The sequence below is a fragment of the Strix aluco genome, chromosome 18 (assembly GCF_031877795.1).
Source record: "Strix aluco isolate bStrAlu1 chromosome 18, bStrAlu1.hap1, whole genome shotgun sequence".
Classification (NCBI taxonomy): domain Eukaryota; kingdom Metazoa; phylum Chordata; class Aves; order Strigiformes; family Strigidae; genus Strix; species Strix aluco.
The window spans coordinates 16,062,556-16,074,654 of NC_133948.1; the positions used below are offsets into that span (position 1 = coordinate 16,062,556).

A 12,099-nucleotide genomic window follows, 5' to 3' on the forward strand; every position below is an offset into this window, starting at 1 on the left:
TTTCCCCACGAACACCCATGCCTTCTGGGATGGCCCCTGTTTCACCCAGTGGCTGGAAATAATCTCTTAGTTTCTTGTAAGACCACAGCTCTGGTAGAAATAAATAATATATTCCAAGGGTGGAAACAAATCAGAAGCTGAATGCTCCTCTGATTGCACCTAAATATTCCTGACTTCTCCAGGTTACAAAAGTTGGCCAAGAACAATCTGGTCAAAGAAAAAGCACCTCTCAGGTACAACCAAGCCAACAACGCTGCAAGAACTTACCCACATGGAGTCCAGAGAGCCTTGGTATTGAACCCCTCTGGTGAGCTGCCGTTGCAGGAAACACTCCTAAAAATGACACAGAACCTCAAAACATACACAGTAAACGTCCCAGTGCATTTTCCACACCCACACCTAACTCATAGAAATGAATCCTTGTTTGGGAGACTTCAAGTTGCTTTCCTTCAACACCCTTCATCCCCACCAGCCTCATCCCCACAGTCCCAGCAAGTCTGGCAGCAAGGGAGGGCCAGCGAGGAGAAAAAAAAAAAAAAAAAGCACTTAGCAAAATACAGAATTTAATAATCTTGCTTAGAAACCTTGTTAAAATTTCAACTTTTACTGCCCAAAGCAAATGGGAACATTTAGTCCTAGCGTCTTGAAGTCAACTTGAAATTAGCGCGCATGTCTGACATCGCTGGGTGAGGAGCGTGCCCGCTCTCCAGCCTTGCTGCATCTTGTTTGAGCTCAGTCTCTAATTGTCATGCAGAAAGGGACTAAGCCTTCCAGGTAACCTGGTGTTAATTTCACTGCAGGGCGGAGGGGAGGATGGAGACAGCTAATGAATGAGCAAAAGTGATTGATTCCTGTCTCAGTGTCAGGACACTGAACGGCTGTTTGTCAAGAAACACGAAAATGTCACTGGGATTTGTAAGCGCTTATAACTATTACATAAAGCACTTTGACTAAGAATCACATAAGAAAACTTTCCAAGACTGCTGCTCTGAGAGTGTGTTAATACAACCACTGGCTCTTCTTGACATTTCTGCAAACAACTTATAAATATTCCATGGGAGCGGCTGCTCCTGCTGCTGCTGTTGTTGCGGTTTGAATGGAAATACCAGGGGAGAAAAGAGCAGCTCTGCCCTTATTTAGCAATCGTGCAGCTAAATAAGAGTCTTCAGTCAGCCCACTCCAGGGTTTTGCTTCAGCAAAACCAAAAAACAATCAAGAATACTGCCTTTCTCCTGCTGAAGGAGAATCTTGGATGTGTGTGAAGACCCAGCACAGTGTCCTACCACCAGCCCCTTCGCACCCAGACGGGCGCTGGGAAGGAGGTTAAATGACTCACCCAAGGTCTTACACTGCTGGAAACTGCCGCTCAGCCAGAGCTGTCTCTGTTGCTTTATCCCAAGGCGCAGAGGCTCATCACAGAGTTCCTCAAACAGGGTAGGGCAATGATGTCTGAGGGTCTGGGGGGGGGGGGGGGGGGGGGGGCAACTCCATGTGCATTTGGGGACTGTCCATAGTGGGTGCTGTAAAAGAACGATGCTGTGCCACTCCTCCCAGGCGTGGACACGTCAGTGCACAACATGCCCTTCTGCTCATGGGCAACAGGCAGGATCCTTGGCCTGTTGGGGTGATGGGAGGGCTCACACAGCAGGCCTGGTGAGAGATGCTGCTGTGCTCTTGGGCCACGTCAGCTGTCCGTGCCGTGAAGCTGCTGGTCCTTCTCTAGAGGTGCTGGATCAAACTGCACTGGAGAGGCTTGTGCAGAAAGCAAAGCAGGATCTTACAGCCCAGGCAGCAGCAGACACACATGCAGTGAGTTGCAGGTGTGCCAGGTTAAACCCCACTGACCACAACCAGCCAATAGGTGCAGCGTCGCTGTTTTAAAATGTTAGCTACCCACTCACATGGAAAAGTCCAGCACTCCCTCCTCATACCAGATTTTGCTGTCATTCCCCTTCTGCTTTAAATACAAGCATTAATACTCAAAATCAGCCACAGAACAACAAAAGCAAGTAGGATCCAGTCACAACCACGCTACCACAAAGGATCTGAGCCATGAGCAAACTACTGCCAACAGACCCGACCCACAAATAAACCACTGCAGATGGACACTGACACAAGCAAACCACTGCAGATGGAGCCACCCACAATTGAAACGCTGTGAAGAAGCCCAGCCCGTGACTCATCCCAGCTAGCGCGCCTGTGTTGGTGCCATGTGGAGTGCGACAGCCTATCAAAAGCTATGATTTCATCCCAAAAGACATTACTGTTTTTATGCTTGATGACAGCTGGGCCTTTTTAGTACCTGCTGACCTAGAACAAGCCTCCCAAACTGTACTGAAGGTGGGTCATTTCAAGATTTGAAGTGCCTCATCGTTTAGTGAGTGGGCAGCGTATGCCTTTATTTTCATCATGCCTTTCTTTGCCAAGTCTCCATTATCCCTATTTATAGGTGCCCTGGGAAGCAATTCCATTAAGTCTCACCTGCCTCAGCATTTCCCCATGCGATGCCCTAGTTATGGCACAAATCAAAGGGTCTCTAATTAGTGTTTCTGTCCCTAGCCAGATTCACAGATTCACATGTTTGGGCTTGGCTTTATAGGAAAGATCTCTGCATAATTTCACAGATTCCTTGTCCTCACCATGGTTGTACCCAGAGTTCATGCTATCTGCAGAGCTTCCCATCAGCAATCATGATACTGTAGTCCAATATTAGCCCTAAGAAAACGTTGCCTCTCTTGCTTGTTCTCTGTTCTCCTGCCCACCACATCTCTCAATGACTCTGGGTTTTTTAATCTTTTTCTGATTTTGAGAAGGAGGCAGAACGGCAATAGCTCTTCTCCCTCACTGTCTCATGATAGGGAACTAATCCAGAAACATCTTTGAATTTGAAAACCTTCCAGCCTTTGTTATTTCTATGTGTCATGTTTGTTTGTAGCAAAACTCAGCAGCTCTGCCGTGTCAGAGCAGAGAGATGTGGAAACACCGCTTGCTCACAAGCTGTAGGAGATCCTGTTTAGAAGCAGAGACCTCAGCCCTGTGGAGTGACAGGCAGCCGGGCATTTGCCCCATGATTTTCTATGAGCTACTGGGGAAGGCTGGGGCAGAGATGCCATCTGCCTGCAGCCCAGGGCCAGGGTTACAAGCAGCTACTTGTTCTCACAGAGAGGTATCTGCAGGCACTACTGCCAGGAGCAGGTTCTGGTCCCTGACACAGCATTGCCAGCTCTCAGCTCTGTCCTGAGTCTTGTGAGATTTGGTGTTTCTCTGACGGTTCCCCAACCCAGAGTGGTGGGGAGACTTCAGCCACAGATGAGAAAAGCTTGGAAACATGGTCTCCAAACCCAGCATGCAGCTAAGTAGAACTCAGATGACCTTCATTAAGAAGCCCCAGATATTTAAGATGATTTCAGTTTGGGGACCTGAGTAACATTTTTCAGCAGTTGGAGAGTCACAGTGCTGCTGTCTGGAGGACCAGCAGGACCCCCTATCTCAGGGGAAGGGCAGGAGAAGCCAAGACAACTTACATGTCCTCTCACATCCAGTGAAAGAGGCACAAGAAGGGATGAAAACAGCTGCCACAAACACATTCGAGGCAACTGTAGACTCCTACGGTCTGAAGCCAAGTGCCCTGCCTGAGCATGTCTCCTCCAGGGCATTGCACTCTGGATCCCCTGCATGCAGCAAAATGACTGTTCCTGAAGCACTGTTGTGAATGCAATCTGCTGTGCACAGCGTGCAGGGAACAAAACTACCAAGGTCCAGTGCCTGTCCATGGTCAGCTTTGGCTGGTCACGTCCTGCTCCCAGCCTCTCCTGGTCATCTGATGACGTGTTTCCAGCAAGGCTGATTCAGCAGCTTTAGCAATGAGGTTTAGACCTGTGAGGGACTTTCAATGCACAGACCCAGATTGTTCATCTTTTGAAAGCTTGAGGGGCTCTGATCAGGGGAAGTGAGGAATCCTCAGGAGACCACAGCTTACACTAGAACTGCTTGAGCTACACGCATCTAGTCCTTTCCAGACAACATCTAGGGATTCTTATGAACCAGGCCATTAGTGGGGCTTCTTTCACACTGCATTTCCCCTCTCTTCCTTCCTGGCTTTGACCAAAAAGGTCTTGCTGATGGAAATGGTGTCAAAGCCACAGCATCCCTGTATAAAGTTTTGATCTCAGTGAATCACAGTTACTCATTAAGAAAGAAAAAGAAAGCTTTCAAAACCAGATTGATGAAATTACTTTTACATAAAACGTGTCCATGTCAGATATTGCAACTTGGCAGCATGGTAGACAGAGATGGGGACCCCTGGAGTGAGGCTCACCATGCCTGTGTCAGGCACCTCATTTAGGATGGGACAAATCATCACCTGGGGGCACATGTTTTTGGACTCCACTTCCCCATCCATAGGCAGAGGTACAACCCCATCTCCCTGCTCTCTGCAGGAGGATGGGAAGATAGAGGGAGAGGGAAGAGGATAAATACACTTCACACGTTACCATGACAAGGAGAGGGCATAATAGTCTCCTTGTCTACCTTGGAGCCTGGCGGTGCTTACAGGTGCACCTGAAAACCTGGAAAAAGTGTTTCTTTTTTGGTACTGTTCTTGCTTGTTGCAAGGACAAGTGTGGAGCTGGCAGCAAAGGATAAGTGTGAATCTGTGGAGGCGAATGCTGTCAGAGAAGCAAGCATGAACGCAATGTTTTTCCACCACTGCTTGAAGGCCTGTGTTTTTATTGCATCTTCAGTAGTGGACACTGCATTATCAAGGGTCTGCATGGTGGCTATGCATAGGGCACACTACGTGCTGAGTTGTGCAGCTCTGTGCTCTGTGATGGGGAGTCCATTCTTCCCAGGACAGTCTGGAATCTCATCCATCCAGAGCTGTTCTGGGTCCTCACAGTTGACTTTGTTTACTTGATTTCACTTCTAGCATCAAGGACGTGAGCGGAAAAATGACTGTGACTTGCACAGCGAAAAAGGAAGAGAGAGAAAGTATCATCAGATGGGGAACAGTCAACAAGGTCCTGAGCCCTGCTGGGTAAATCCTATTTAACTCCGTGACATCTGAGTGTAAAATAGGTCTAGAAATATCTGGAAGACTTGTGCCAACTCCAGCAAAGCACAAAGCAGAAGCAAAACTGCCTTCCTTTGAGGTCCTAAAACCCTTCCTACCCTCACCAATACCAGAGTTCACCCTCTGCCTCTTTCAAACTCCTGCAGGTGTTCCTGCTGTCCACTGCATCCCCTTCTTCAATAATTTGTCATTCAAATGGCCTCTAATGCCTGTAAACACAGAAATTGGCATCTGGACAGCAGGAAATCTAGGAAATTAGCACAAGGGACTCTTCTGGGCTTTTGGCCAACATGTAGTCCTAGGAGCCACTGAAAGCACAGCAGAGTCAAGCTCTAGAAAGCAGGAAGAGTGTCACTGAACTGGCATAAAGCAAGTCCTAGTCCCTTCAGGATAAGTGACAGTAATGCACTAGTCTGCTTTGTGTTAACCACAGGAAGCATCAAAGCCAAACTCCCTGTGATACTGATTTAGGCATGGACAAGCCCAGATCTCAGATCTGTTCAGGGCCCATTTAGTTGCTACTGGGAAATGCCACAACATGCAGCTGTTCTTTTTTTTTTTTTTTTTTTTTTCCCCCAGGTCCATCCTGTTTTTTACCACCTCATCTGGTTTCCTCATGCCCATAGAGCTCTGGGCACTGGGCCAAGAATTTTGACCACAAGACTCACCAACTACTGTGCAAAGGAGACACGCAGTGTACCCTGGGACTATGATCAAAGCAGGAGTTTCCACAGCAGCCTGTCACAGCATCCAGCAATTCTCCTTCTGGCTTTTGGATGGGCTTTGGACTGGTGCTGACCCTGTGGCCAAGCCAGGCTGAGCTGCTCTCTGCTGCTGTGCTTCAGCTTCAGGTGCAGGTTTGAATCCCTCAAGAGTTTGAATGATGCTGAGTTGGAGATGACAGGGCCTGCTTTGGGCATCCAGGACCTCAGAAAACCCTTCAGCACTGGCACGGATGGGACAAATCCTAGCAAGTATGGCAGAAAGCAGATGGTACTGATCACTCACCTGTGTGTGTGGATGAGTATGCACACAAACTGGACATGCATCAAGGCATCAGGACTGTCAAGGCTGTCTAGCTTACCAAGGCACTTAGGAATCCCAGCACAGGGCACGGACTTCTTGCTTCATCCTTTGGGTATGACAATGTATTTGCACTGAAACATGCCTGGCTCCTCTGCAGAGGCTGATGCTGGTCATGGAGCTGGGATGGCAGCAGTCAGATCTGCTGGGATCCCAGGGCCATGCTGCACAGCATCTCCTGCCCAGTGACACAGCTGGTACTGACAGATCAGTCCCCATCTCAGTGCCAAGAGTGAGCTGTTCGCTAGTAAGGGTCTATGCCACAGCTTTTTGGCAGCCCCAGTGGTAGATTTGGAGGACACAGATCACAAATGCAACAGTTTGGGCATTGCCCTCTCCGTCATTCACACAGGTGGAAACTGGATGTGGCAGAGCTAGAAAGTACCCAGCAACACCCCATGAAGTTGTTGCAGGTGGGCCTCAGATACTGCCATGCTGGCTGCCCAGCATCACAGTTTCTCTGGGACGTAAGCCATCCAAGCATCCTCTCCTGCTTCTTCCCATGGTTGCTGTTCCCTCCTCATGAACCATCAAGCCTAGAACAAAGCTGACACTAAGTCATGGCCCTGCTCGTGTCCTTCACTCCTGGCTTGCAATGGTCCGACCCTCCTCCACATGTGGTTCTTCTGTGAAGCTGAGCACCAGTCCCAGTGCTGTGAACCCCAATGGTGCCTGGTAGAGCCTGGAGACCCTAAGCTTGGCTTGCACACATAGAGTGCTCTTGCTCTTCTCTGGCCCACACTAGAGGCCACCTGCATGTGACAGGCTGGTCTTGCATGCATGGACCTCAATACCTCAACTAAAGACAGGAGCAGAGAAGAAAATCTATAGTTTGATAAAGAAAACCTCCTGGCAAACTCTCTGCACAACCTGCCATGACCTGGAGTACATGCAGAGTGCACAGGGCAGCTCTCTGCAGTACAAGGAGTACACAGCTAGATCCAGGCCAGTGCTTTATGGCCCACTGTGTGAGGGCACTCAGGCATCAATGGTTTTATTCTCATAACACCCTGATTTCAAAGACAGGGGTCATGCGGAAGATGAAGTCACTTGCACAGTGATTCCATGAAGCACTGGTGGCACAGCCAGGAATGGCCACCAGCTCTCCAGCACAGCCAGCCTGAGCTGCAAGGCCAGGAGCTGCCTGTTTGGGGAGATACACCCTATTGCATCAACCCAAGCCTGAGTGCTGCTCCACTCTGGAACTACCTTCTGATTCATTAATCACAGAGCTGAGTCTAGTTATTTGTGCACGTAAGAAGAAAAATGGTCCCGCTCCACTTCTTGGGATTGCTTACTAAGGTTCCTCTACCTGCAACCTGGTGTCCTCAGCTCCAAGGGGCTGGGTTAATATTTCCTGCTATTCTGAGCGTCCTGAAATACGAGTGATTTTGGGCAAATGCGTGGGACATTTCGAAGGGAAACAGGAGCATTAACAGAACATGTTTCATGCAAGAAAACTCTTTGATGGCACCAGTTAAAGATTGCATAAGCATGCCGGGTATGTCTTATTTATTACTGTCGTGTTAAATGCTCGCCCTGCCTTCAGATCATGGATTACTCAACATCCTTCAAATTTTTCAGCTTTTTAGCTGTTTAGTGTACTTGACCCCTTGCAGATGACAACCATTTAGGAAAAAGAAATCTTTATTTTATATTCTTTTTGTATACTTGTACACAAGTAAAATAAAATGCATATCTATATATACTGCAATCTTGTGAAGGAAAAGGTAGCATTCTTTAACAAATGCTGCCCGTAAACATGGTGTGATGGAATGAATACGGAAAAACTGCAATATTCATAAACATAGGATTAAAACAGCATCAAATTCATTACCTCTGCGAATGGGAACCTGCAATATTGTTCAGTGTGATGTCAAGTTACAAACAGATTTTAGACATTCTTTTCGGAGCATTTCTTACACTTTTTTTTTTTTTTTTCCTGTAAATAAACCGTATTTCTTTACCATCTGCTGTAGCAAAAGCTGCTTTGTGGGCAAGTGCAGTTCCGAAGACCAAAGGTATAATTCACAGGTTTCAGGACAAATAAATTATGTACATCTTGGTGTTTGTCTTTTTTGTTGGGGTTTTTTGTTTTTTTTTTATAAAGGCATCCAGTTAACTTTTGTGTAACAAAGCTTTCTCAGGGTGGATGGTAGTTTTGCTTTTGTTTGCAACATTTATGGAGGTCAGCAAAAGTCTAGTATTAAAGTGTCATCAACCCAGGAAAAGAGTTAATTTTAGCAGAATAACAGTAAGCTCCACACCAAGGGGGGGATCAAAAGGCTTAGGCTGAGCTGTAACGTGGAGCTGTTTCCTTGCTGGGTGAGGCGGCACTGGGCCTTTGATTTGTTCTTTTTTGAGCAGCCCTGTCTCTTTTTGGTTGGGACTGTGGAAGGTTCAATAGGCTCTAGAAATTCTGGTTTCAACTTGGTCAATGGAGGGTTTACAATGCTGGGGAAGGTCCCAAAGGGGGAATCATTTATCTGCTTGTTGCTGCCATTTTTGGAAGGGTCTGTCTCAACATACTTGGTTTTGGACATGTTCTCCTTATCCTTGAGAGGGTTGTTGGAGGATGGCCGGCTGCTGTGGGAAGAAGGGCCTGCCTTGCCTTTAGCTTCATAAATAAAAGACTTATCCGTTTCTGGCTGGCAGCATTTTGAGGAGCCATCATGGGAACCAAGAGGGGGGACCCCAGTTGGCAGTTTACCAGATCTGGTCTTAGTGCTAAAAACGCTTGTTCGTATCTGGTTGAAGGAGTCGACGCATCCTTCCAAGTCAGAGCTCTGCAGCCTTTTGAGGTCTCTCCCTGCCAAGCGCGGGGGAAGGTGGCACTCTAGCTCTGAAGATGATCCTTTAAACTGCTTAAACCAATTCCAGAGAGACCGAGCCTGGCAGTCACAGATCCACTGGTTGCCATTCAAGCGCAGGTACTGAAGGGACACCAGGGGAGCCATGGTTTCCCCCGTGAGCACGGTCAGGTTGTTGTTAAACAGATACAAGGTCATCACTTTCCCAAGGTCGTGAAAAGACCGGCGGTGAACCAGGCTGACTCTGTTCTGGTGCAGAAGCAGCCGGTCAAGGTTGATTAGCCCCCGAAAGACGTTCTCTGACAGGCTCTTGATTTTGTTACCATGCAAAAACAGGTAGGTGAGGTTTGCGAGATCTATGAAGGTGTCATCCAGCAGGTTCTGTAGCTTATTATCCTGAAGGTAGAGATATTGCAAGGAGAACAACCCTCGAAAAAGCCCTGTGGAGAGCTCCAGGAGCCCACAGCGATCCAGGTGTAAGGTGTGGAGGTGTACAAGACCCCGGAAGGTGACAGGGTTGATAGATTTCAGGTTCGTGTTGTCACTGAGATCTAACTCCTCCAGTTTGTTGAGCCCATAGAAGGCTCCAGGCTCAATGAGGCTGATGTTGTTGGAGTGGATCCAAAGAATTGTCATGTTGCGGCAGGAGGTGAAGCTGGTGGACCTCACAAGGGTTATCTTGTTGTTGTGCAAGAAGATGCGCTGGCTCTGGATGGGTATCTCACTGGGGATTGCTGTCAGTCCTTGCTGCTGACAACTTATTGTAATCTTCGGTTCACTGTAGCATACACACGCCCCGGGGCAAGACTCCACTTCTGACTGGATGTTCAAGCAAAGCACCAAAATCAGCAGTTTCCTTCCTAAAGGATAACAAAAATAGTATGCAGATTAGCCAGAGTCATGGGAGAGCACTTTTCTTTGCAACTAATAGATGAGCCTGAAAATCACCCTTCTAAGTGTGTTGCCACTAACCACAAACAACATATGCCAGGGGAGCCAAACAATTAAAATGCAGAATTAAAAATGCTCTACCACTCAAGACAATAGCTAAAATCAATATATACTTGCAGTGACAAAGTTTGAGCACCTCCTCAGCCTTTCATACATGGGAGACTTTGGTGGTGAAAGAGAGTGATCATTATTATTTATTTGCATCGTGGGTCCTGAATGCACATCTAACATAAGCCCTGTTCCAAAGAGCTTACCTCTGAGCAAAGGGGATGTCTTCTGGGGGACCATTTGTCTCTGCCACAGGCTCATTTAGCACAATTCAGGCTATGAGAAAGCATCTGCCCTGCTAAGGCTGATGCCTGCAGCCACAGGGTTGTACTAGGCAACTCTCCACCCCATTCCAGCAGTGCCACCAGCTCCTTGCTCTTTGGGATCATTGAACAACTCTCCAAAACAAGCAAGTGTCCCCAGACTGCACTCAAAATGTAAGATGGAGTTGTGGCTTTTGTGACGTTCCATGAACAACTTCTGACTGATCTGGTATTCCTGTAAGAAATAACTGTGAGGGATTGCCAGAATAACTTACAGGTCAGACCTGCCTGTAGAGATCTCAGGGCCAAGAGCATCGTTTCCTTCTCTTGATCAAACCTTTACACCACATATTCTTGCTTTCCTTCCTCTCTCCCCTTTTCCCCTTTGAATCTGTGCAGCCACCGAAGAAGAGGAGGACACAGCATGTGTTTCCACAGAGGGCAGTGCTGTTGTTGGAGGAAATCACGTGCAATGCCTGATTCAGGGATTCCTCAGTTTGCAAAGCAGAAGTAGGTTTCATCTGTCCCAAGTGTGCAGGCAGCCCACTGGGGTTGAAGAGCCCCTGAGAGGAACATTTTTTTTCATGGTGATGACCACCCACTTCCCCATGAGCTGGGCTGCACAGGAAACACAAAGAAGCATTTTGATTCACCAAATTCACCAGCCCCAGCTGGGCTGCTGGGAAAGGGCCGGGATGGGCAGGGATGGGCAGAGGCTCTGCAGCCAGCATCATCTTCTGAAAGGGGACCTGGAAGGGAGGGTCAGTGTGAATCTCCAGCTGAGAGACCTGCAGAGAGACCTGCTGTTTCCTACTCATGGTGGGGAAGGCAGGGAAGAGAGGCAGTTTCAGAGTGCTTCACCAGCAATTAGCAGCAAGTAATTAGATTGCTTCCTCTAAACCCCATAGGGGAGCTAAAATGAATGGGCAGCAACTGTAGCAGCGGGAGACTCTGTTTGTGAAATACCACGTGCGAACAGAGACACGTGTGTCTCCTTCCCAGCTCATCACAGCACCTCTGGCAAAAAGACATGGTCCTCCCCATTGCTGCGGATCTCCAGCCCAGGGACAACAGCAGCTTTCCCTCTTCCCTGTTGTGGGAGGTTTTTTTCTTCCTTGAAAAACTGAAAATATTGTTCAGGCATGTTGATGTCTCAGTACACCTTAAGATAAAATAGCAGAGTTCAAAAAGTCAGGCAGAGAAGGACAATGAAGAATGGGATAAACTGGGGAGACTGGAGAGAGCCTGGTTGCATCCAGCCACGTGTGCACGGTGCAGCACACTGGCTCCCGTGGGGCCAAATCTTGGAGACAGCGGCTGCATCTCACAGAAAAGCCTGAAAGGCAATCGCGTTGCTAATGAAATCACATCATCTCTGCATCGAAGTAGCAACTTCAAACCCCAATGATAAAGAATTAAATCACATGGAAATCTCACCAGACTGTTTACTGGAGCAATAACAAAGGTATTGGAGAAGCTAAGGTGGGAAAGTCACTTTTCAGCAATAAGAGGCTGGGATCCCAGGCCTGAGTTTCAGTCTAGTCAAAATAATTCACCATGTGCAGCTAATAAATCTGTGATGATCCAACAGTCCAATATAGGCAGGAGACTCCTATATATCATAGTCCACATGGGAGAAAAAATAACAGCTCAGCATGCAGAGATAATTTGAGCCTGATATTATTAGCTGCTGAGCATCCCTGGAAGGCAGCGTGTTGAGTACAGTATTATGACACATTCTGGTTGGCTTGTCATGTTTTGACATATCACGTCCCATTGTATGGAGCAAAGTAACACGAGACAACTGAAATCCCCTGCTGCAGACATGTCACACCAAGAGGAGCCTCCTGGGAAATTAAAACAATGCTGGCAA

At 47.7% G+C, this 12,099-nt stretch overlaps 1 protein-coding gene across 1 annotated transcript in view; it reads right to left on the bottom strand.

The window, feature by feature from the left end:
* Window positions 1–7,783: 7,783 nt before the first annotated feature.
* RTN4R (reticulon 4 receptor) overlaps window positions 7,784–12,099 on the bottom strand; it is an 82,956-nt gene continuing 78,640 nt past the window's right edge. Inside the window, exon 2 of the mRNA XM_074844062.1 lies at window positions 7,784–9,824. Coding sequence (XP_074700163.1) covers window positions 8,395–9,824 — 1,430 coding nt within the window. The 3' untranslated portion in view covers window positions 7,784–8,394. The remainder of the gene's footprint in view (window positions 9,825–12,099) is intronic.